The 24,127-nt window shown below is 38.2% G+C and overlaps 8 protein-coding genes across 27 annotated transcripts in view; 5 read left to right on the plus strand and 3 right to left on the minus strand.

Annotated features, from left to right (window-relative positions):
• Positions 1-3,558, plus strand: part of LOC132197275 (long-chain-fatty-acid--CoA ligase 5) — a 31,203-nt gene extending 27,645 nt beyond the window's left edge. For all 10 annotated transcript variants that reach the window (XM_059620487.1, XM_059620471.1, XM_059620497.1 and 7 more), the window contains 7 exons: positions 443-643; positions 704-921; positions 1,455-1,605; positions 1,666-1,944; positions 2,009-2,152; positions 2,502-2,675; positions 2,795-3,558. In XM_059620487.1, the coding sequence (XP_059476470.1) occupies positions 443-643; positions 704-921; positions 1,455-1,605; positions 1,666-1,944; positions 2,009-2,152; positions 2,502-2,675; positions 2,795-2,932 (1,305 nt within the window). In that variant the 3' untranslated portion in view covers positions 2,933-3,558. The remainder of the gene's footprint in view (positions 1-442; positions 644-703; positions 922-1,454; positions 1,606-1,665; positions 1,945-2,008; positions 2,153-2,501; positions 2,676-2,794) is intronic.
• A 956-nt stretch (positions 3,559-4,514) lies between these two features.
• On the minus strand, positions 4,515-6,843 carry LOC132197330 (vesicle transport through interaction with t-SNAREs homolog 1A-like). 3 transcript variants are annotated; one of them, XM_059620571.1, is made up of 5 exons: positions 6,726-6,843; positions 5,507-5,565; positions 5,320-5,455; positions 5,037-5,257; positions 4,515-4,960 (listed from the first exon to the last, which is right to left on the minus strand). In XM_059620571.1, exons 1-5 carry the CDS (start codon positions 6,817-6,819, stop codon positions 4,808-4,810), a joined length of 663 nt encoding a protein of 220 aa, XP_059476554.1. In that variant the 5' UTR covers positions 6,820-6,843; the 3' UTR covers positions 4,515-4,807. The 3 variants fall into 3 exon arrangements, with proteins under 3 accessions (XP_059476554.1, XP_059476563.1, XP_059476544.1); XM_059620580.1 differs by having other exon boundaries at positions 5,507-5,562; positions 6,726-6,819; XM_059620561.1 differs by lacking the exons at positions 4,515-4,960; positions 5,037-5,257; positions 5,320-5,455; positions 5,507-5,565 and adding an exon at positions 5,585-6,625 and having other exon boundaries at positions 6,726-6,824.
• LOC132197347 (large ribosomal subunit protein eL34-like) lies at positions 6,832-7,966 on the plus strand. The gene is made up of 4 exons (XM_059620593.1): positions 6,832-6,916; positions 7,076-7,145; positions 7,334-7,531; positions 7,826-7,966. The coding sequence occupies exons 2-4, from the start codon at positions 7,081-7,083 to the stop codon at positions 7,917-7,919; spliced, it is 357 nt and encodes a 118-aa protein (XP_059476576.1). The 5' UTR covers positions 6,832-6,916; positions 7,076-7,080; the 3' UTR covers positions 7,920-7,966.
• An 822-nt stretch (positions 7,967-8,788) lies between these two features.
• On the plus strand, positions 8,789-14,885 carry LOC132194798 (bone morphogenetic protein receptor type-1B). Its single transcript, XM_059616304.1, has 8 exons — positions 8,789-8,935; positions 11,906-12,090; positions 12,147-12,355; positions 12,414-12,549; positions 12,608-12,800; positions 12,854-13,151; positions 13,209-13,524; positions 13,579-14,885. Exons 1-8 carry the CDS (start codon positions 8,845-8,847, stop codon positions 13,729-13,731), a joined length of 1,581 nt encoding a protein of 526 aa, XP_059472287.1. The 5' UTR covers positions 8,789-8,844; the 3' UTR covers positions 13,732-14,885.
• LOC132194878 (cytochrome c oxidase assembly protein COX19) lies at positions 14,344-15,582 on the minus strand. Its single transcript, XM_059616462.1, has 2 exons — positions 15,320-15,582; positions 14,344-15,253 (listed from the first exon to the last, which is right to left on the minus strand). Exon 2 carries the CDS (start codon positions 15,221-15,223, stop codon positions 14,981-14,983), a length of 243 nt encoding a protein of 80 aa, XP_059472445.1. The 5' UTR covers positions 15,224-15,253; positions 15,320-15,582; the 3' UTR covers positions 14,344-14,980.
• Positions 15,437-18,693, plus strand: LOC132194814 (RNA-binding protein lark). 8 transcript variants are annotated; one of them, XM_059616378.1, is made up of 9 exons: positions 15,437-15,593; positions 16,015-16,169; positions 16,229-16,465; positions 16,522-16,712; positions 16,776-16,890; positions 16,959-17,230; positions 17,283-17,324; positions 17,388-17,432; positions 17,622-18,014. In XM_059616378.1, the coding sequence occupies exons 2-9, from the start codon at positions 16,026-16,028 to the stop codon at positions 17,674-17,676; spliced, it is 1,101 nt and encodes a 366-aa protein (XP_059472361.1). In that variant the 5' UTR covers positions 15,437-15,593; positions 16,015-16,025; the 3' UTR covers positions 17,677-18,014. The 8 variants fall into 8 exon arrangements, with proteins under 8 accessions (XP_059472361.1, XP_059472369.1, XP_059472341.1 ...); XM_059616386.1 differs by having other exon boundaries at positions 15,448-15,593; positions 16,018-16,169; XM_059616358.1 differs by lacking the exons at positions 15,437-15,593; positions 17,622-18,014 and adding exons at positions 15,601-15,699; positions 18,441-18,693.
• A 202-nt stretch (positions 18,694-18,895) lies between these two features.
• On the plus strand, positions 18,896-21,800 carry LOC132194791 (uncharacterized). The gene is made up of 8 exons (XM_059616293.1): positions 18,896-19,166; positions 19,419-19,525; positions 19,581-19,827; positions 19,884-19,990; positions 20,260-20,599; positions 20,654-20,996; positions 21,052-21,166; positions 21,218-21,800. Exons 1-8 carry the CDS (start codon positions 19,018-19,020, stop codon positions 21,547-21,549), a joined length of 1,740 nt encoding a protein of 579 aa, XP_059472276.1. The 5' UTR covers positions 18,896-19,017; the 3' UTR covers positions 21,550-21,800.
• On the minus strand, positions 21,551-24,085 carry LOC132194848 (F-box/LRR-repeat protein 15-like). 2 transcript variants are annotated; one of them, XM_059616406.1, is made up of 7 exons: positions 23,978-24,085; positions 23,833-23,921; positions 23,157-23,379; positions 22,931-23,107; positions 22,721-22,878; positions 22,525-22,656; positions 21,551-22,204 (listed from the first exon to the last, which is right to left on the minus strand). In XM_059616406.1, exons 3-7 carry the CDS (start codon positions 23,376-23,378, stop codon positions 22,015-22,017), a joined length of 879 nt encoding a protein of 292 aa, XP_059472389.1. In that variant the 5' UTR covers position 23,379; positions 23,833-23,921; positions 23,978-24,085; the 3' UTR covers positions 21,551-22,014. The 2 variants fall into 2 exon arrangements, with proteins under 2 accessions (XP_059472389.1, XP_059472401.1); XM_059616418.1 differs by having other exon boundaries at positions 23,974-24,085.
• Positions 24,086-24,127: the final 42 nt, after the last annotated feature.

A 24,127-nucleotide genomic window follows, 5' to 3' on the forward strand; every position in this document is an offset into this window, starting at 1 on the left:
CTCGATAAAACTGTCGCCGACTTCCGTCCGAGAAGTAATTTCCGCAAAACATTAAAATGCTTTGGACTATTTGGCACCGCCTTGTATATGGATGGTTATGCAATCTGCTCAGCTCTGATGCAACGCAAGTTGCGTCAGTTTATTTTTGTTCAGACGTAGTTAAAATCGCGATGAAAAAAGCTTCAAATAAGAGGTAATAATCTTCAGTCTAGAAAAAAGTAAACTTTTAATTGAAAAATCATCAATTTCTGTTTTCGTTTGCTTATGAAAATTAATATGGACTCTCATGGAGGCTCATAATTCTTTTCTAAATTATGTGATTTCAATGGTTAAAGGTGCGAATTTTTCATGGCGATTTTGACTTCTGTAATATAATAATTTTTTGCCTTCTTTAAAAAAATAACCTGTCAGGTTACTTCATTTTAAAGTGATTTATTTGCAGCCCCCCAAAGCGAGCGACGTGTGCACAATCTGCTACACCTCAGGCACAACCGGCAACCCCAAGGGTGTCATGTTGAGCCACGAAAACGTCGTGGCCGCCGTGGCCTCGGTGATAATGCAGCTGGGCGATCACAAAATCACCAACACTGACATCATGATCTCTTTCCTGCCCCTCGCACACATGCTCGAGCGATGCTGCGAGGTCAGTTCTAATTAATTAATTGAATTAATCATCTGATTGAAAAATAAATTCCCTCAACAGATCGGCATCTACACTGTGGGTGGCGCGGTTGGATTCTTCTCTGGCGATGTCAAAAGACTGGCTGACGACATGAAGGCGCTCAAACCCACCGTCACGCCGGCGGTGCCCAGGCTGCTCAACAGAATCTTTGACAAGGTGCAGGCGGACATCAGCAACTCATTTATCAAGAGGACCCTTTACAATATGGCCATGAGCAGCAAAGAGAACGAAATCAGGAGGTAAAAATTCAAATCCATTAAAATATAGACAATTTAAGCTAAGGAAGTAAAATGAATTTTTTTTATAAAAATTAATATTTTTTATACAATTTTTTAGATTATTAACATAAAATAAAAACTGTTTGAACCGTTACCTCTACCACTTATTGCTAATTATTTTTTGTAATAGTATTCAACATTTAAATTTAATTAAAAGATTAAATTTAATTTAAAAAGTAAAAATTAGCCACCTTTTCAACAGTAAGAGAAGATTAAAATATTGACAGAACACAAGTTTGACATTTTTGAAAATTGCATTTAAATAAAAAATAAGCGTTATTTCAATTTAAATCTATGACCGGTGTTTATTTTTCAAAAGCTCACATCTTCAAAAATTAAAATTAACATTCCAGAATTTAAATAAAAAAAAAATGAGAAACTAACAGTATTAATAAAAAAAAAAAATAGCACAGCTTCACTCCATAGTCTTTTGTTAAATTGTTTTCATAAAATATTATTAAATATTAGAATAAAGATCAAATATTCAATTTCAGGGGTATTATCAGGAGAAACAGTTTCTGGGACAAGCTGGTCTTCAGAAAGGTGCAGGAGGGAATGGGTGGCCAACTGAGACTGATGATCGTTGGTTCAGCGCCTTTGGCTGCCAACGTCCTCACCTTCGCCAGATGTGCCTTGGGATGCCTGGTACAACTTCTTACATCAAAATTTACTTTGAACCAAATTAACTTTGATTGGATTTTCTAGGTGGTCGAAGGCTACGGCCAGACCGAGTGCGTCGCGCCAGTCACCCTGACTGTCCAAGGTGATTATGTTCCTGAACACGTCGGCCCACCCGTGGCCTGCTGCTCAGTCAAGTTGGTCGACGTCCCCGAAATGGAGTACTTTGCCGTCGCCAACCAGGGCGAGGTGTGCGTCAAGGGCACCAACGTTTTCCAGGGCTACTTCCAGGAGCCAGAGAAGACCAGGGAGACAATAGGGCCCGACGGCTGGCTGCATACAGGCGACATCGGAATGTGGCTTCCCGTGAGTTTCAATTAAAATTATTGAAAAATTGGATGGAAACTGACATTTAATTTTGTTACTGCAGAACGGGACTTTGAAAATCATTGACAGGAAGAAGCACATTTTCAAGTTGTCGCAGGGCGAGTACATTGTTCCCGAGAAAATCGAAAACATTTACATTCGTAGCCAGTATGTGCAACAAGTATTTGTCCACGGAGAATCACTGAAGGTGAGAAGCTTTTTAGATAATAAAACTGAATAGTTTGAAATTTTCAAAAAGAGTTAACAATGAAGTAATTTAATTTTAAATGCGCACGATTTATTAAAAATTTCATCATTTTTAAAAGATTCTTCTTTTTGCAAAATTTAGATCTTTACATTGCTTATTATCACAAATCTAAGCTGCGCTTATATAAAGTGAAGTCATTTTAAAGCTCAGTTGATATCTTTTTATGGTAATTTAAATGAAATTGAGCAAAATTTTAAATTTAGCGTACAAAAATAAAAATTATGTTTCACAATTGAACTGAAATGGCACCGTAACTTGTATGATTTTTAATTTTTTTGTATGTTTACAGTCGTGTATTGTGGCTGTAGTTGTGCCTGACGTAGAAGTAATCAAGCAGTGGGCGTCTGAAAACCAAATCGCCGGCACCCTTTCAGTCCTTTGCGCCCACTCGGAGGTCAAACGCCTCATTTTGGACGACATGATTGTCTGGGGAAAGGAGGCTGGACTCAAATCCTTCGAGCAGGTAAAAAAAGCAACCTCGTTTTAAAAAATAAGCAAAATTAACTTCAATTTATAAAAAAAATTCTAAAAAAAATAATAATAATGGGACTTCATTTGTAAAAATAATTAACAATTTTGCAGGTTAAGGACATTTACCTGCACCCCGATCCGTTCTCAGTTCAGAACGGTCTCCTAACACCCACCATGAAGTCGAAGCGGCCTCAATTGAAGAAATACTTCAAGCCGCAGATTGAGGACATGTACGCGAAACTCATCTAAGAGAATTAAGGAGCAGACAGTGCTGGACAATTTGTGCTGGAGAAGCTCCAGATCCCTCTAGGGACACAGGCAGCCTTTTGATACTTAAGTGATAGACATGTATGGGGACGCGAAGAAAGAAGGGTAGACGACTGTAGAATGTTTTCTTCAATGATATGTTTTAAAATTTTCCCTCCTTTGAATGGAAAAAAATTGCCCCCTTCATCCCTCGACCCGTTGGAATGAAGTTTTGTTTGAGAAAGAGAGGTGCGACAGCGAGATTTTCACGGTCAATTATGAAAAAGGCAGAAAAGTAATCGTGTAGTCTTACTACTGAATAATTATATCGACGAGTACTTTTTCCGCTCTGAAAATTTTGTTCGATTGTCTTTGTTGATATCGATTGAGAATCACATTCCTAAATATTATGATACTGTTACTGCTTTCTATTTTTAAAAGTAGTCTAACCATTTATCTCCTTTTGGTTTCTCTACGCCAATTTTTTGTGTACATTTTTTTTCTTTTCTTCGGCGCTGATCTGTAGAAGATTGTTGAGCAATTCCGAGTGATAAATATATCAGAATTTATATAAATTCATGTGCGACAAGTATAATAATGTGCTAATGAATCCTATGTAAATCTTGTGAGTTGACCGATTTTTTTGTTTGATTTGCCCCCTCCAGTGAGTAAGTAGAGTTTGGTTGAGAGTCATATTATAGTTGTCAGTGGTGAAAAAAAAACAGAGTTGGGAAAAGATGTTTTTAAGTAAGGAGAGAATAGTTGTGTCAGAAGAGCTCACGTCTGGCTGTGCAGAATTATTTCAGTTCATGACATCTTCATAATGAAAACAACTAGTTTGTTTTTGTTCGGTGGTTGGTAATATAAAGAGTGAATGACCATCTAATTTTAATTAGTTCCCAAGCCACTATTAGAAGCGTTGACTAAATTCACCGACTGTGCGCCACCCTCATCATTTTCCGACCACGTTTTTGCCTTCCAAGGCATCGACTGATGAAAATCAGTGCACCGATTTTATTGAGTGATGATTGAATTACTAGGAAAATTTGCAATTAATTAAAACGTATAATCCAACTTGGATAGGACTAATGTACCATAAAAGAAGAAAGTTTCGCCTCTTTAATGAGTAGCTAATCGAACGGTCGTAGCACTGTTACAGTTATTCACAATGCAAATATTTTGCATATAACTCAACAACGCCTGTATATCGAAAAGTTTTGGAGGTTTGAAGCACCGATACACTTCAGAATGATTTGGTTCTTATTGAGAAATGTGTGGGAAAATTGCAGATTTGCTTGTAACGTTTAAATTGATAATGGAGTGCTAGTCAAGACTTTTAATTTAAAAACCATCAAAATTTGAGGAGGAATTGTTCGGAACGCAATAAAAAGTTGTTGAAAAATTGGCCTCTTCAAACTCATTAGCACTGTCATTGTTTATATATTAGTTGTAGCATACAAGGGCCGACTAAAATTTATCCTTGCTAGGAAAATGTCAACCGACAATGGAAAAATCAATAATTATTCTAGTTGGAAATGCTCCCGTGGACAAATTCTGTTGGCTATTTATTAATAAAATGCTGAAGTTGTTAACTGATTTGTCTTTTAATATATTATATCAATACCTGTTTGATAGATGAGTGATATTTTGTATAAATGCATCAATCATTGAACCTAGTAAATAATAAAATTAATCATAGGAAAACATTAAGGTGGTTTGGAATCAACAACGGAGGGCGTTTGGCACTCAAAAATTACAAACACAAAATAAAAAAAATCACTGTGACTAGCAAAAACCAAGGTTTTTCTTAAAGTAGGACATTTCACAGAAATCACTTTTTGCCGCAGAACATTTTTTTTTTTTTCAAATATGAGGACGTTAATTAGATGCCGCAACGTAAATGGCAAATATGATAGCACCGACAATGGCCACTCCAACCACAAATAATATCACTCTATGTTGAATGGATCTGGCGATCATGGAATTTATAATCCGAGAACTTCGACCAAGCTCAGCGTCGGTTTCGCGCAACTGCACAAAAATTCCATCGTAAATTACAAGAAAAATATTCCTTAGCTTAAAAAAAAGTAAATTCGGTTGTACTTACCCTATTCCGAGCACGTTGCAAAGTTTCCCGCTGTGAATGGAGGTCTCTCATTACAGCAGTCCCAATTTCTTCAGTCTCAAGGGCAATCCTGTATCCTGCCTGGAGTTGTCTGCCTGTCCGCTCAATTTTTTCTGAATTGTCCAGCAGCCTCTGCCTCTGCTCCTCTTGGAAACCAGTACTGCTTGCATCTCCGTATAAACTGGCATTGTCCTCACTCATGCCTGTTGAAGATACAAAAATAATTTAGAATTGAATCTATTTTTACTCCAATTTTATTACATACCATCATGATAAGTGGATTTTGATTTGAGCTCGGTCATAAGTCTTTTCAATTCAGCTTTGTAGCTGTCTAGCCTATTTGCATACTTTGGTCTGGAGGTAGAATCGACTTCTCTAATTTCGAGCTCCATTTGTTCCAGCTAAAAATCAAACATAAATCTCTGAATTCATCTTTTATTTCTAAAACTTACAAGCTCTTTGGCCTCCTCAATTTGTCTCTCGGTGTTGAAAACTGCATCTTTTCTGTCTGCTGAAACCAAATTTGGAATATTTATTATTTATTTCAGAAAATTTTATTCTTTAAAAAAAGGAAATTTGACAAAAATCACAGTATTTATCCAGAGAATTTTATTTTATTTAAAATTTTATTTTCAAATCAAACGCCACTCAGTCCATCATTTGAAATTTCAAACTGAAGTTTGACACCACTCGGCACTTCGGGAGAAAACCCAACTTCTAAAAATCGCTTGTCCCCTGTCCTGCTCATCCACATTCTTGTTCTGAGCAGGTTGGCCCAACTGAGGCCCAAAGCTGGCACTTGCTGACTTCCACCTCCCTCGGACACAACGTCGGCTACTTGGTTCACACACAGAATAGCAGCGTCAAACTTCCCGGACAAAATTTCCATCTGTCTGACCACTGCTCGCAAAGACTTGGCCCTCTCTCCGGCTCCAGCATCCAAATCTGTTCGAAAAACGCCTGCTATTGAATCGACGATGATCAGACGAACGGGTCGAGCAGCCATCAGAGCAGCCCCGTCCGACAGACACTTAGTTAAATCCTCCTTTTCTCCAATTTGTCGTACAAACACGTTGTCTGAGTAGGGGAGACTTGTGACTTCCTTTGGCAAGTCAGTCCTTGAGGCGATTCTGGCGGCCAACTGGTTCAGTCTTTTAGATGGAAACCGACCCTCCGTGGAAATGTACAAAACACCAGCTTCAAAACCGCCAAGACTCTTTGGCCACTGTGCTGTCAGGCAGAGTTTGAGGCAGAATTGTGTCTTTCCGCATGCACTGGCTCCAGACAGCTCGTTGATCCCCCGGGAGCAAAGCCCCCCGCCGAGAAGGAAGTCGATTTTTGAGCAGCCGGTGGTCAGTTTGGACAACAAAGGCAGCCGGTTGAGTGGCAGAAACTGGGCTTTAAGTACTTTTGATGCCGCGTCTCGCTTCAGCTGCTGACATTTTCTGAGCGAGAGACCGCATTTGGTCTGGATTTCTTCCAAAGTGCACTCTAAGATCTTTTCTGGAGTCATTTCGGCCACATTCGGACCGGAATATGTAAAAGACGAGGCCATTTTTCCGTCACTGGTCCTGACAAGGTAACAAACAAGCGGTGTAAAAGTGGACAAAACACAAAGAAAACGGCTCAAAAACGATGAAATCTTGAGCTGCGTTTTTCTGAAATACTTACAACCACTTAAATTCGGAATCCGGCCGATTTTAGAGGTAATATCCGCGGTTAAAACTGCATACTGCTGCTCGTAGGTCTCCAAGAGAGCCGCCATATTTGTTTACGTGCCATGCGTGACGTCACATTGGGGCATGCGCGTTGACGCCCCCACGATCGCACGATCTTTTAACTGTACTGTCATCAAACGATCGGTGCGTGTGAATTTTTTAATTTTCGTTTTATCTAATTCATCCTTTAGCTTTTTACCTTAAAAACTTTACAAAATACATCATTAACCCCTGTTCCTTCAATATTTTGTAATAATTCTGGGTGAGATGTCGTAAATACATGGATATCTTTTGATTTTGCAGCCACCATGGTGCAGCGATTGGTTTACAGAAGGCGCCTCAGTTATAACACTCAGAGCAACAAAAGACGAGTGTAAGTTGAAATTGGCAGAATTTCTCGAATCCAAGTTGATTAGCCCTGAGTTCTGATTGATCTTCGGCCGGAATTCGATTCGGTTTTCAAAGAAAGTTGGCCCAGCAGCCGCTTTGTTTTGGTCTTTTGGGGGACACATGTTTTTGTTTGGAGTACATACTAGTTTATCACGAACTTGCAAATTTCAGGGTACGGACCCCTGGAGGCCGTCTCGTCTACCAGTACACTAAGAAATCGAAGAAGGCTCCCAAGTGCGGAGGATGCAAAGAGACCCTCAGAGGAATCAAGCCTGCAAGGCCCATGGAAAAGTCGCGCGTGAAGAGGCATAAGAAGTCTGTCCGCAGGAGTTACGGAGGTGTCATGTGCCACCGTTGCGTGAAAGAAAGGTTTGTTCTTAAATCGCAGTTTTTGTTAGAGATAATTTAAGATTTAACTCAAATCCAGAGAAACTTATTCTTAATGAGAGCTGAGAGCTTTGACTGCGTGATTTTGCTTAAAATTAAATCTGAAACGTTCTATAAAGAAAGAAACACATTTTTTCATTCAGAAATTTATTCTGATTACGAGTATTTCAATATTTGATTTTATTATTTGAATATTTGGCGATTACGATATTTCTGATATTTAGGATTTGGGTACATAAGCATCCTAATAAATTAATTATCTTATATTTCTTTCAGGATTGTCCGCGCTTTCCTTATTGAAGAACAGAAGATTGTCGTCAAGGTTCTTAAGGCGCAACAGGCCCAGGCTAAGGCCGTCAAGACTAAGTGATTGTACTGTTCTTTCTAAAATTAAATTGAAAAACCCAAAAATAACAACTTTGACTTATCCAATCAAACCTAAGCTATATTCATAATTTTATTATGGATTCTATTCTCCCAAAAAAAAAAACATTATTCTCACTGATAAGAGAAATGGTTAAACTTCTATTGAAGTCATTCATGATTGTAACATAATAGGAAAGGATGTGATTTCCTGCTTAACTTATCAATTGATATTTTTTATAATGCTTCATGATATAGTAAAGAACCAAATACAGTTTCTAGGTTGCACCATTGTTAGTTTTAGACAACACAACATGCTCCAGCATTAATGAAATATCAAAAGAAATGATTATCTGCAAATGCAATGTTTGCATAATATTTATTCATTGCATATAAATTTTGTTAGCCCATTTTTTATTTTGTTAGAATGCCAATAGCAAAAATTTGAAAACCTTTTTGGAACTGTACGTAGTACTGACGAGAAAGAAATATTAATTGAATGAATGACTCCATCTTAAATTGGCTGCATTTTGCTGCGAGTTATAGCTTCGCAAAATTATCCCGTAAAATTAATTGCTAGACCTTGATGTTGTTTCCTGACAAAAATTTTAAGCGGAGGATATATGCATATCTACCAAAAAAGTGCAAAAATTCTGTCATCAGGAACTCTGGAATATAATAACATGCCAAAGAAGTTTTTCAAAAATTTATTTAAAATCTGAAATTGTGCTTAAATGAAACATGCATAAACACTATATTTAGTTTTTCACCAAAAAATTATTTGAGAAATTCGTGCTCAAAGATACCGTCTGCCTTTTGGCGCCATTGGGCTCCGCCCCTGGGGCAGCTTCGAGTGGCCGCCGCCGATCAGCAGCGCCAATTCTCAAGAAATCTTTTTGCTTTGATTTTAATGACGTCAGAGTAAGATAAAAATGGCAGCAGAGATGGCTGCTAGTGGAAATTTACGGAGTAAATCCAGCATACTTTTAGGATTGGGCATCTTGGCCGGGAAAAGCGAAATCGGTGAGTTAATTTTGCTGATGGGGAGAATGTTGAGCGAAATTGGGGTGCGGGTTCGTGCCTCGGTTCGTGCCATTGTGTACCAAAACAAAATGCTGCGACCAAGTGACAGAGTCTGCATTGATGCCCAACTGGGATCCTTTGGGATGCTGTTGGCGTTTTCTATCGCCCTCGGCAGCCAAAGGGCCGACGGCGGCCAAATTCGATCGGCCGCCGACGTTCTACACGTGATAACTCCGCCTGTTTATCGATTGGTGTAAAATCGCTGCGACTTTTTTAGCCCCAATTCTTTTACCGAGGCGCTCGGGTGGGAAGTTGTACCTTCCTTTCGACATGACCTTGCAAAGGTTGGCACCGTCAAGAATTTTGACGTGACGTGGATTTCGAATCAGGATTCGACCGATTAATTTGCATTCGGTTTTCTTTCTAATGCAAATTATTAGAAAACTTTCGGAGGTAAAAAGGGATTGCGCGCTAATTGTCTGCGATTAGAATTCCGACGATTTCTACAAAATTATTTTTAACTTTCCTCGTTCCTTTTGCTGTTTTTATTTGAGACGCAACAAGAATTTCGGTCAAACGAATTTATCTTATTATTTTAGTTCGAATTTTTAAAATGATTGATTTAAACAAAATATCTTAATTTCATTTTCATAATTTAAAAAAAAATGTTTTTTTTACGATTTTAATAATTGGTTCAAGTAAACGGAAGGAAAAACAAGCTTATTTTCTTCTCCACTGGTTTGGTCATGCATGAATTCCTTTCTTGTGTACTTTTTGATAATTCATTTGGATGCTATTAAATTATGTGCGCTTTCGTAATTATTGCGTTGTTTTTATATCAAATTTGTACGCACACTTATGGGTTGGCCTATCCCGTCCATTGATTAATCTTGTTTATATCTGGTTTGTTTTCATACCAACTTGTGTCCATTGAATCCATTCATGAGAACAGAGCGGCGGAAGTGGTGTGATAACATCAAATACGATTTAATTAGAAACAATGAACGCCAGACAAAACCTTCCCGCACTTCCTTCTTTAACATTCTGTTCTTTAACACTACATAAAAAGGTGTGGAGCATCATTACTGAAAAATTAAACATAATCTTTCTAAAATTACATCATTGTTAATTGTTACTATTATCAAAAAATGGGCTATTTTCATTTCAAACCTTTATCAAAATTTACAAGTTTTTATCAAACAATTGGTCAATTAAAATTAATATTTTAAAGAGGTGCAGGTTAATATACATATTATATAAAGAAAAAATATGAAATAATAAATAAAAATAGCGAAGTTTACTATGTTTTATTGCCTGGAGAAGATGTTTATAATATAATTTAAAAAAAATCTTTTAGAGATTATTCTAATTATTATTCATCCGAATTATATTGAAATATTAAGCCGGAAGTGTTGTTCGTTATAATTTTCTTCAACATAAATCATGGAATCTAATTTTTTTTAATTTACATAGACAATTTTCTGCTTAATTCTGGGATTTCTTGGCTCCAAATTTAAAACCCTTCAAATCAAAATGAAACTATTTTTAACTAGTCGCCACTTCCTTTCCGCAATATATTCAAGTAAAATATATTGGAGAAGTCGCCGAATTTCCATCAACATTTCCAGACGTCTGCCGCCTATTTGTGCAATCAGGCGGAATTGGAACCTTCAGGCGCCCCCTTTCTATAAACGGATAATCATTATTGTCCATTTAATTCAATATAATTTGCAGGGTTGAGGTTAAAAGAAGGAAAGGCAAGCGGTTGGCAATTAATAGCGGGTGTTGCTTCTTCGCATCTTGCTTGAGAGAGGGCAGGTGCCCGCCTGCCTGGTGCCTTGTCGCGGGCCTGTTGCTCCTGTGGCCTGTTGATAGGCGCCACTCCGGCGGCGGTCCATGCTTCCTCCCCCTCTTAGCTCGCGGTGTTTGTGGAAAAGATTCTCTCCAATTCATTTGTTGGCCGCCGGGACCACTTGTGGAGAGAATTTGTCTGGAGATTCACGCTTCCCTGCGTGGGCTGTATGGGATTTTTTTAAGTTTTTTTTTGTCGAGTCGCCCAGCATCCCAACCCAAGGTTGCGCACAGATTTATTTTCAGCTGCTGAATTTACGTGTTTTAGAAATGAAAAAAAGTAGGAGAAAAAGTTGCGAGGAGGAATATCTATAATAAAAATGTTGATACCGGATTTATAATAAAAACTGGAGAACTAGCAAGAACTAGGTTGATATTTTTGATTTTTAAGTCTTTTTTTACCAAGCCTGTGTTTAAATTTGAGAGGTTTTGCTGTATGGGAAAAGATTATTAAATTTGTGTGACAGTTTTCAGATTAAAATGAAATCAAATTTTATGATATTTTCTAAATATTGGTTCAATTATATGGTTATGGGTAACTACGGTGAATTTAGCTTCTAAATTATTATTCTTTTCTAAGCCCCTCATATTTATGAAGCTCCATAGCTGTAATTTAGTCATCAATTCAGATCATAAATCTAGACTGCTTTCTTGTTGTATCTGTGTTAGCGTTTGTTTCCAGTTTAAGTAGCTGGAAAGTAATTTCTAAATTTTGTTCTCTATTATTATATTGTTTTCTTGGATCGATTACAAAAATAAAAAACATTTATTTATTTGTTAAACATGAATTTTAAAGAAGTTCAATGAATGAGGTTTTTCATATTTTTTTTAACTTTTGTGATTTTATTTTTATTAAAAATTAAATTTTCTATACGAAAGCAATTATAAATTTAAAAAAATGTAAAAAAGACGTAGAAAAAAGTAAACTTTTAAGAATATCTCAATTCACAGTGTTCAAATTGAGATCATGCACTCACTCTGAGCGCAAGGGCAGAGATAAATATGCACTCTCGCCTACTTCAGCAGAATGTAAATTTATCTTTTGAATTATCAAACCTTCATGGTTGAGATGATCATTGTGCTGCAATTTAATGTTTGCTCCCCCCTCCATGATTGCAGTTCACGCGCTGACCTGCTACTGCCAAGGCCACTGTCCAGACCACAAGCCCAATGGAACCTGCGAGGCAGAACCCAACAGCCGGTGCTTTGCTGCCGTCGAGTCCGTCTTCAACTCGGCCACCCGGAGGTATGAACCCGACTACACATACGGATGCCTTCCGCCGGACGAAACGGGATTTATGCAGGTTTGCAGTTTTCTCTTGAAAATCTTCCAAGGTGGTCTACAATTTTATTTTTGCAGTGCAAAGGCTACTTGGTGCCACACGAAGTGCCAAAAAACATACTGTGCTGCTACAAGGAGGACATGTGCAACCAGTACCTGGAACCCGAATACAAACCTCTGCCCCCAGAACCGTTTTGGACGGACCACCTGCCCATGATCAGTTTTCTGATCTCCATGGTCATTTTTGTTGCCATTTGTGTGCTGATTATTGCACTAGTTTACATAAGGTAGTTTAATTTTCATGAAAATTCGGTTGATGCTAACATTTCAATCCAAAATTCCCAGGTACAAAAGACAGAAAGATTTGACTAAGTCGTACCAAGTGGCCAGAAGCTGTGACCCCTACTTATGTAACGACAGTGGCACCATCGAAGAGTTGATAGACCAGAGCTCTGGTTCGGGGTCTGGACTTCCTCTCCTGGTAAAATCCATCAACTTTATTTTAAATATCAAGCTTAATCATTTTAATTTAATCTTAGGTTCAACGAACAATTGCAAAACAGTTGCAAATGGTTGGTTCGATCGGAAAAGGTCGCTACGGAGAAGTTTGGTTGGCCAGGTGGCGCGGCGAAAGGGTTGCAGCTAAAGTGTTTTTCACCACCGAGGAGGCAAGCTGGTTTAGAGAAACTGAGCTCTACCAGACTGTCATGATGCGCCATGAAAATATTCTGGGTAAATTTTCCTCTTATTTTTTATAAGAAAGATAAATAAAAAAATTCTTGAAGGTTTTATTGCTGCCGACATCAAGGGCACGGGTTCTTGGACGCAGATGCTACTGATCACCGACTACCACCCCCATGGTTCCTTACACGACTATTTGCAGATGAATGCAGTCGATCCACAAGCTGGTCTCACCCTTGCACTCTCCACTGCCAGCGGTATTGCCCATTTGCATGCTGAAATCTTCGGAACAAAAGGAAAGCCTGGAATCGCACACAGAGACATAAAGAGCAAAAATATTTTGGTCAAGACAAACGGGCAGTGTGCGATTGCCGACTTTGGCTTGGCTGTTAGATACCTCAGGTAAATTTTAATCAAAGCAGAAATTTAAATGTTGATCCTGAATTTTAATTTTTTTAGCGAAAGGAATGAAATTGACATTGCGCCAAACACCAGAGTGGGTACCAGACGTTACATGGCACCCGAAGTGCTTGACGAAAGGATCAACATCAGTGTTTTTGAGTCATTTAGAATGGCCGACATGTACTCCTTTGGCCTAGTCCTGTGGGAGATTGCTCGCCGATGCTACACTGGTGACAAACTGAATCAAGTAGACGACTATCAAGTGCCTTTCTATGATTGCGTACCGAATGATCCTTCGTTTGAACATATGCACGAAGTGGTCAACATAAAGGGGATCCGGCCAGAAATATCCGACCGATGGGAAAGTGATGAGGTATGCTATTTTTTTATATGCAAAATTCTTGTCATTGATTAAATTTTTTCTCAGATCCTGCACTGTTTCTCCAAAGTCATGCAAGAGTGCTGGCATCAGAATCCAAATGTAAGATTAACAGCACTGAGAGTGAAGAAGACTTTGAACAAGTTGGAGCCAGAGTACAGCTATCCAGGATACAATGACTACAAGATGGTTATGGTTTGAGTTCAATCAGCCGTCCCAGTGTCAAAGAGGGAAGTGTAAAATGACAATCAAAATTACTTTTAGTTTTAGACAAGAGAAAGAAACATTATCTCCATGCCATGTAAATTATGGAATTATTATATAGCAGCAATTGCAATATCCATATATTGTAAATTGTAATGTTGTTTACAATGCAATAGTGATATATAGAAAAAATGACGCACCTTTTGCTACTATGGTGTTCAGTTCAAGATCCCTCACCTGATGGAAGCAATGTGACACTTTTTTTTATTTTCATTTATTTGCTTAAATGTCAATGTGCCTCTTGTGATTGTGCTTTCTGACTCAAATCTGCAATGGAAATTTCACTACTTGGCTGAAACTTGAAGCCTTTTGCTTACTGTCAAAGGCCACCACTGGCTATTGTCGATTTAACTGCCTTCATGAAAATTTTTATCGTGCTTTAGTGTTTGAAAGTACAAAAAAAGCTTTCTGTAAATAAATATTTTGATTGATTGTCAGCACAAGCAGAGCAAAAATAATTGTAACGGAATTAGCTGAAATTGATAATTTATTTGTTATGCCATATTTTTTACAGCATTCCTTCACTTTGTTGCTTGAATATGCAATTGTATGTTGTAAGAAACAGACAACAAGACTGAATGCATGTATAGTGTTTTTAATGGCTAAAACATAATGTAAATAACTATACACTTAAATTCGAACATGTCTCACTAACAAGTATCTGTAAATAAGCCTAGATGCTCTTTATCAGTCCTTTGGCTGGAGCACAATTTTAATTTCAACTTTTGTGATGCTTCGCCACTCTTTTCTTGTTGACTAATTTTTTTTCCACCGGTGGTGTTTCTTTTTGCTCATATAGTGCCATCTTTTAATAGGAGCTAAGTTTTTAGTGCCACTTAAAGAAACTTGTTGATAATCTATTGGACTTCAAGATGCCATCCTCTTTGTAGAGCTTCTTCATTATTTTATTATATTGCAGGACCTCTTACACATTAACAAGTGTATTGCGACTATTAATGTATTATGCATGTTGACTGTAACTGATTATGAAACACTGATTGAAGTGAAAGTGCAGATAATGTATGTCAAATAGATTTGTATACTCAGATATTATTAATAAAATGTCACAAAGTTGAAACAAAATTGGATTTTTAAGAAAAAATTACAGATTGATTTAATGGTGTCTAATTTATTGGCAGTCAATATCACAAATAATTTTTTTTTTTTAATATTTTCAACCTGAAAGCTACTCTTTTTCTTTAAATCCGAGTTTATTCCACTCTTCTTTTTGCATCAACCCGTGCTTCATTCTACAGTCTAAATATTCCCTAGCTTCTGGCCGACACTCTGAGTTGTTATTATTGTTCTTTGACAAACACTGCATGAAATATAGCATCTCAGTTTTGCACTCTCCGTCGTGGTCCAGTGGGAAACTACCTTTGTCTGGAGGTGTGGTGTTAAATTTCTTCTGAAAGTTCATGCCCGACATGCTTTCTCGAATGCCTTTTCCAGAGGTGGCCTGTAATTCAGTGGTGTAAAATGTAAATTTTAAGACTCTTTATAAATTATTCTTTAACTTCCATACCTCTTAATTAACAAAAAAACAATCTTCTCAAAGAAAATGATCAAAATATCAGAGTTCTGAAATTTTTGTATCTCACTCGGTGTTTATTTACAAGTTTAAATGCCCCGCGAGTGAAAACAGCCAATCGGATTGCAGGAATCTGATGACGTCACGCTTAAAATCGAACAATCACGATCGCGTCCGAAACATGCATACGACGCCATTTTTACTCCCGACTTCCTACGTTTACTGCGATCACCGCAAAATCAAGAAGGCAAATTCATCAAATATTTTTGTAAGTAAGCATTTTAAGCGCATTTCGGACTTGCAATCGCTTCGTAATTGAACGTTTTTGATCCGGATGAGCAAGTTACCCTGCAAAAACATGAATTTTTCTCGTTGTATGTGTTTGTTGGTTACCCCACGGTGCCCTCGCACAAACTTGCCGGCTTATCAAAACCGGAGCTTTTTTTACTTCGTGTTAAAATCTTATCACTCCGTCTCGAATTATTAGTTCATTTGCCCCATACGTACTCAGTTTCTAATTAATGGCGTGCCTTCAAATGCCTTACGAAATTAAAATCGATTTATAAATCATGTAGAAAGCCTCTACATACTCAAAATCGCCGTTTTACTGTTTTTGTTGCATTTTGTTCCCCCAGAGAATAAAGAATTCTTTTCAGACGCCGTGACCTAATTTGGCTTGTTTCTTTCAGCAGCAGCAAACATGCCAGGAACACACAGCGTAGGCACTTTCAAAATCTTCGTTGGCAATCTTTCGAGCAATGCCACCGTCAACGACGTCCGGCCTCTGTTTGAGAAGTACGGAAAGGTGGTCGAATGTGATGTGATGAAGAATTATGGTTTTGTGGTACGCTGGAGATAAATTCACACTTTGGGGAAGCTTACTAAAAAAATTTGTCTCTACAGCATATGGAAAATGAACAGGCCGGCCGTGACGCCATCCAGAACCTGGACGGCTACATGGTGCACGACCAGCCCATGAAGGTCGAGGCCGCTGTCAGCAAAAAGGGCCCTGCCACACCAACTACCAAGATTTTTGTTGGAAACCTTAGTGAGAAGACAAAGCCAGAACAACTGCGTCAGTTATTTGCCGGCTACGGAACCGTGGTTGAGTGTGACATCATCAGGAACTACGGCTTTGTGGTAAATTTAATACTAATTTAAAAAGTAAGAATTTTTTAATAAAATTATTTCTTTAGCACGTCGAGTCAAATGAACTGATTGACAAGTGTGTTGGTGAAATGAACGGTTACATGCTGGACGGCATGCCTATTAAGGTGCAGATTTCCACCAGCAGGGTGAGGACCCGCCCTGGCATGAGCGACCCTGAGCAGTGCTACCGGTGTGGCCGAGAAGGTCATTGGTCTAAGGAGTGCCCCAAGCTGATTGGGTAAGAATAGCATTTTTGAGTTAGATTAACATTACAAAATGTTATTTTCCTGATTTTTTCCAGGGGTCCAATGAGAGGTGGTGGCTACAGAGACTCGATGTACTCAAGGCGTGAGCCCTACCCTTACCCACCTCCCCCTCCTCCATACATGAGGGAGCGCATGATGAACCGCATGGGAGTAAGTTTCATGAAAATCTCTGCCAAAGAGATTTTAATTATATTTGTTTTTTCATTTGTTTCAAAAAGGGTGACTCTTTCCAGCCCCGCGACTACATGGGCTCTCGTGGTGACATGATGGGTCGGGAAATGATGTCCCGGGACATGATGAGCAGGGAACGTTCGAGCTACGGCTCTGCCATGGGCGCTCGTCGAATGGACGCCCCCATCTCGTCTGGCATGGGCATGCGAGGCAACTCCCTGGACATGATGAGAGACCCTGCCCGTCAGGCCTCATATTACGATGACATGGCCCCTGAGCCTCTCTTCACTCGTCGTGGATTTGCGGAGCCTCCGCAGAGGTGAGATGTTTTTCTAGGCATGACACCTGACTTTAATTTGCATGTATCCAAGTTCAAGGACCACTCATCTAGAAAGCAAATATGACCCTGAACAGTAATTTCCTTTCAAATTTTTTAAACTTAACAAAATTCTAAATGTTTCCATAAATTTTCGCAGGTCCATGTACGAGGACTTCAGCCGTGACTGCTTTGATGATCGACGGTGAGTTTTAAAATTTTGCAGACCTTTACTGCAGCCCGTTAGACTCGTTTGAGAGAGAAAAAAATTTAAATTCGCCGCCTGCGAAAATTGCTTAGTAAAATTTAATTCGAGAGCGGTTCGCCATTGACTCGAAGAAGCAGCTGCTGTTGATTGCCTTTAATGACGTTTATTCTGTTTTCTCTTCATTAGACCTCCCGTCGGAGATCGCGGTATTAATTCCCAGCGCCGCTATACCCCGTATTAATTGGACGCCGACGGACGGTTCTCGCTTGCCCGCGCTCTCGGTTATGTCGACGCCGCTCGGACAACAACGGTACCGTCGCATCAAATCGTTCGGATTAGGAAGAAGACAAAGAAACAGACATTTTACCTCTTGATTCCCATTCGTTTCCAAAATTTATCTATTCGGAAGATTCACGTTTAGTATCTTAATTATATGAGATGGGTGTGTGCTGGGACTTAGCAATTAATGGAAAAAGCACAGAGTTGTTTGGTTTGGTTTAAGTTTTCTAAGATAATTATGACACATTGTAATCATTTATGAGTAGATCATACAATACACTTTTCACGTTGTGCTCTGAACTTTGATATTTTTTCTTCCGGATTTACCGACCCCCCTATTAGCACAAGAGTATATTATTTATTGCCGGTCGCAAAAAATCGGACTGCTAAGAAGTTACGGACGTGGCGGTTTGTCGCAACCTCGGACGGACGGGAACCGGACCCACGGAGAATTTTGCGGGACAGCGACGACTGAGGTAAACTGACCGGTATGTGCTGCGTGCTTTCCGCCTTGACAAACTCATGGTTGGCGTGTGAAAATCAATCGATTGTTTATTTTAGCATCTTCATATATCAATCAGTGAGAAATCCAAATTGAGCAAAAAAATATTATTCATTCGGGAATCGGACGGTTCTTGTGAAATTTCACCCCCACATCGTTTGTTAACAACCTCTTATTGGCATTTTTTTCCCACAGAAAATGAAACATTCCAATTCTCATTTCAGGAATAATTCATCTTGGAATAATAATAGATGAGCGACCTAAAAGACAAAATAAATTGAGTCAATTTTCAGTGGAAAAGAAAAAAGATATTGTCTTTGGTCGGACTATAAACTGCTCGGCTCTTTGCTGGAGCTGTCCGAAGAGGGATGGAAATTGCTGAGGAAGTCAGTGTTTTATTTTCATGCAAAGAAGCTCAGAGTGGAAGCGCTGCTATGAACGAGGAAATAATAAAGTTTTCTTTCATACTACACAATTAATCAATCTTGAGTATTATTAGCTCTCAATCCTTTCATTTCCATATTGAATATTTTTTTCGTCTCTATCAGTTCTCTAGTTTAAAAATAAGAGCGAGCAAAATCTGACTGTCAAATGTATTATAATGTTTCTGGACTGCTTGTCATTTGTGATAAGAACTTCCTGTCTGCGCGGTGAAAACCACTGCCTTTTTATATTGCCGTGGGTGCACCACAATATCAGACCAGACTTTTCCTCCACTTTCTTTCGGATGTCACGCAAACTCAGTCGCAGGCAGCCGAACCAAACTTCAGTTTATTCGCAACTTTGCAATTGTCAAGCAACATGTGGTCGTCGTTCCTCTGCTGCTTCAAGTGGCTCAAGTTCTCCAACAAGGCCAAGCGTTCAGGTGGCGTCAGACATGACCCAGGAAAGTATGGTCACTACAGGGGCGGCCCATCCCAGGGTGCTTACAAAAGACGGAAAGTCTCAAGGTGCATAGTTTTTCTATATTTAAAAAGAAAAATAATTATTGTTTAGTTCTTAATTTCAATTATGCGAATTTTTATTTTTCAACTCTATCAAGTTTTGTTGAAAATTTAATGTCAAATTTTTTAATTTGCTCACACCACTTTTATTTTCCATCTGCTGAACAAGAATATCAGTTGATCGACATGTGGGCCATAAAATTTAATTGCTCCAATTAAATTTCAAGCATATACAGGTGCACTTTTTAATATGCACAGAATAGCTGGGACGATTTCCATGGAGGATGTGCGGGACGAGGGCATCAGCCCTAGCAGCAGCAGGAGTGGTATCAATTCTCCCGACAGGTCCAGAGCTGCCTCCCCAGGTTTTTTAATAAACCTTTTTTTTTAACAAGGTAGTAAAATTATAAAAAAATTAAGTTCATGGTGAGAGTGGAAGTCGTAACCACGGAACCGCAAACACTTTGTTGACCGTGCCAATGCGCGGCATGGGCAAAAAGAGGTTCATCACGCCTTCACTCGCCGCCTCAACCCCGGATTTGCGAACGGCGCAGCAGGAAGAAATGAAACATCAGTTTGACGAGGGGAATTTAAAAGACAACAGTTGGCTGTCCTCTCAAAGCATCACCAATTTGTCTTCTAATTATGAAAGGAATATCACTAGCAGGTTAAAAACAAATTTTTTAAACAACAGAAAAAAGTAGTTACATTTGTAATTTTTAGGTCTAATTCTCCTGTAAGAGGAAAAAAAGATATTGAAGTTACAACGCACAAAGAGAAATTATATAACACTGAAAGCTCTGCTTCTGCTTCGGTCAGTGAATTACCAGGTATTTTGATTTTTTTTTTTTAATTATTCAAATATAAACGAATTTCTTCATGTACAAAAAAAATGGCTCAAGGCCTTTCAGCTTTTGATAATAGAGCCTTTTCCTTCCTTTGACGGTCTCTTGCGAGGCGCTACTTTTCCTTTGGCATCCTTATCTCTCCACTTGTGAAACAGAGAGACCCTATCATTTTTCTATGCAACACAACATATATAATTACAAATAATTACTCCATTAATAAAATATTATCGATTTGCGCGCGTTTACCTCAGAGGCCGACCAAGATACAAGAAAGGCGCGTAAGAGAGATTTCCTCACCTTGCCATTTCAACACCTCAAGAGCAAACTTTCAAGTTCAACACCAAATTTAGCAAAAAATAAGCAAACCGTTGGAAGCGGATCAAATTTCTTTGTTGAAAATGAGCCCGAGAGGGACCCGGAGGAGAGCGCCTGTGTGGCAAAGCAGCACGGACTCAACTTGGAAATGTACCTGGCCGAGCAGCAAACAAGTGATGCTTCACCGTCGCCAAGTCCGACCAAGAAATTTTCTTGTATTACAGAGGACTATTCTTTTGGCTCCATCATTTTGACGCCCGGATACCAGCACGGACAGTATGGAGAGGAAAAAAATCTAAAAAATCCGAATAAATTTTAAACATTTTTCAGGTTGAAGGTTGCAATAAAAAAGATTCAGGGTTTGCCATTCAAGGGGAAGAAGCCGCTGCAGTACTCTGTTCTTATCAAGGTCCAGGTCATGCCTGAGAATAAAAAGATTCCCATTCGATATAGTGGACACAACGTTGTCAAAATGTCCCCAAATCCAATCATGGACGAAGAATTCATTTGGAATGGGGTCGCCATTCTGGACAGCAGTTTTCTTCGAATCTCAGTCTATGAAAAGGGCAGGCAGGAGAGGTATGACGCAATTGGTCACGTCTTGTATCCCTTGATACAGTCTGACTTGATCAAGTTCAAGCAAGTCAACAGTCCCTTGAGAAGAACATCTGCAGTAATAATTATTAATAAATGTTTTTCATTTTCAAATCTTCTTAATATAATTACAGCCTTCTCAGAATAGAGGTCTAGTCCAATTATCTTTGGCGTTCTCGGAAGAAAATACAATTGACTTAAATGTCTTTCAAGTGTCAGGCTTGCAATTGCATGACGAAAAATTATTAGGTAATTTAGTTTTTTATTTTTCAAATTCCCCTCTTAATTTTTTCCCACTAGAAACGTCAAGCTTTTACTTGAAAGCAGGTATGTACGTCAAAGGGAAAAAAGAAAAGTCGGAGAAGTCCAAGAAAAGTCCCTTGGAAGAATCTGGTGAACTGTTCTTTGACCATAAGTTTCGATTCCCAAAATTGCCCGAAAATACTTTGGCAGACAGCATGCTAGTGCTGAGTGTGTTGCACAAGAATGGCAGATTCGGCCACGAAGTTGTGATTGGCAAAGTTGCAATCGGACCATACTTTTTCTTGAAAGATGAGCAAACAGACTGGGGAAGAGTGGTTTTGGGTAAAAAGACCATCACGTCCTGTTATTATTTGCAAACGATTGAGTGAATTCAACTTTGTTAAAACATTTATTGTTGCATTTTCGTATTAATTTAATATTATTTCATCAAAAACGATTATGTGAGTAAATAAAAACCTAAATTACATGATCCTTTGCATAATACACAAACACTTAAGTAATCATCATCTTGATTAATATAACTGAAACCTTAAGTAAGTTTTAAATTAAGAAAATAATACAATCACACCGATCACATACAAAATGACTATTCATACAATTCTCACATCAATGAGATCAATGTTGAAAACATCATTGGTTAATTTAAGGAAAAATTATTGCAGTGCGTCTTTTATGGATTGTATAATCTCCGACAATCAAAAATTTCAAATTAAATATTTTGAGCAACAAAAATGGCAAATTATCGTTTTGAGCGTGATTATGACTGACACAAATGACAAATGAGTGAGAATTTTAACTTCGCTTCAGGGAAAAGGTTAAATTGTCATGAAATGTTAAATCTGCAAATTGATTCTATTGTACCCGTAAGGTCCAACCGGAATACCTTGCTGAAGGTAGCGCGATTCCAGCGGTTGGATGTCAATGAACATTCTCGCTCTGAGTGACTGCAGGCTGACTTCTGTGACGTTTCTGCACTCCTTCACCATCAAAGACTGCAAACTTCTGCAGTATTCTCCTACCATTCTAAAAACAGAATAAATTTTGATGGTTATACTGCTTTTTTTTTAAGGAAAGCAAAATAATCAGCCTATAAATTAAAAAGACAATATACAATATAGCAAACAATCAGTTAATTAATTTTTATTTAAATTATATAATATCTTCTGTTATCAGTTATTAAAAATTAAATTTAAATGTTATTGCAACCGAAACTGGAGAAATTTGCCATTTTTTAATTTGATGTTTTAATTATTTTGTAAAATGTAATTTTTGTAAAAAGAATTTATAGAAACCAAATTTAAATATTATGTCAGTTTGATGTCGGCACTAATTTTAAAAATTACCTTAATCCAAGATCAGTGATTCGCCAGCACCCCCTGAGATTCAGGTGCTGAAGTTTCTTGCTGTAATTAGAGATGGCGAACAGAGTTTGGTCAGTGATGGAGTAAATGTTGCAGAGGCAGACAATCTTTAAGCTGAAAACAATCGTCATTTAATTTTTTCCCAGTTAAGCTCTTCAGTTTTTTTTTTTTTACTAACTTTCTAAATTTTTCGAGCAGAGAGATGATTGCAGTGTCTCCAAGGTCCCAGCACGAGGTCAGGTCAACCTCTTCAAGTTCCGTCTGGTGGAAGGAAAGTGCCTCAATGCTGCCGTGCGTCACCCAGTGGCAATTTTGCAGTTTCAAAGTTTTTAGTTCCTAAATTTTGAATTATTAAATTGAAAAATATTTCACAAAATCAAATGTTTACTTTGCAATTCAAAATTAATGGTTGAAGGGAAGCAGCAGTGAGGCCGGTGCAAAAGCTGAGGCTCACAAAGGTCAAGTGTTTGTTGTTTTCGAAAACTGGTTTCAAAAGGTCATCTGACATCCATTTGCAGTTGGCCAGATTCAAATACCGAATGTTTCTGGCATTTGAAGCTAGTGCCTATTAAAATATTGTTTTTCTTTCTTTAGATTGAATATAAAATATTTACCAAAAAAGCAGCTGGAGAAAAATTTTTGTACTGCGACAGGTCAACTCGTCTGATTTTGACAAAGTATTCGTCGACCATGGATTGGCACTCTTTCGAGGCAGAACGAAGGCTGAAGCAGTCCTTGATGGACAGGCCGGCCAAAATATTTGGAAAAACCACATCTTCCCAGGCTAAGTCGCATATTGTCGGCGTGAAATGGTTTGAAGACACCACTGATGTCATTCTGGAAATGGTAAAATGCGTCAAAAAATATTAAATATACGTCATAAAATATCGAGAGAAAAAATTATACTACGTCATATAGTATTGAGCAGATAAAAGTGAGAGCTGTTGCATAAAATTGCAGATCATGTGTTACATACAAGAACAAAAGCGCTTAAAAGGTTTGTAGGTACAACAAAAAAGTGAAATTGATTCAACACATTCATCAAATTAAGGTATTTCATAAGGATTAACAATTTAATTTAAATAAATTTGTCAGAAATGGTAAATCTTGACACTTGTCGAAATGCAAATTCGCATTGAAAACTTTGCATAATGTATACATACTGGCGACAACGGTGAGTAAAATTTACAGTCTTGAATAATTTATATACCCATATTAGATTCTTTTTGAAATGGGTTGACCTTTAAGATGGAAAAGAATAGCAAATAAATAAATCTAATTAATTTTTACCCAAGTGATGGGCAAACGTCGCTCGGTTAGTTTTAAGTCATGTTTGCCCCTCAAGAATCCTTTTCTCCGGCTATCGTGCAGATTTGCGACTGAAAAAAGACAATACTTCGTCTTATTTTGTGATGGAAATGTCACTACGACCTACTACGATGAATAAATCGGATTAATAATCATAATCCGCAAAATTCACACATTAGAAAATCTCCTCGGTGGAATAACAAGTCACGCCTCCTTTTGCTCTTAGCACTTCGTAGTAAACACGTGCGGTGCTGCCACCTATGATTCCGCATCTCCA

The sequence above is a fragment of the Neocloeon triangulifer genome, unplaced genomic scaffold (assembly GCF_031216515.1).
Source record: "Neocloeon triangulifer isolate White Clay Creek 2 clone unplaced genomic scaffold, ASM3121651v1 ptg000001l, whole genome shotgun sequence".
NCBI classification, from domain to species: domain Eukaryota; kingdom Metazoa; phylum Arthropoda; class Insecta; order Ephemeroptera; family Baetidae; genus Neocloeon; species Neocloeon triangulifer.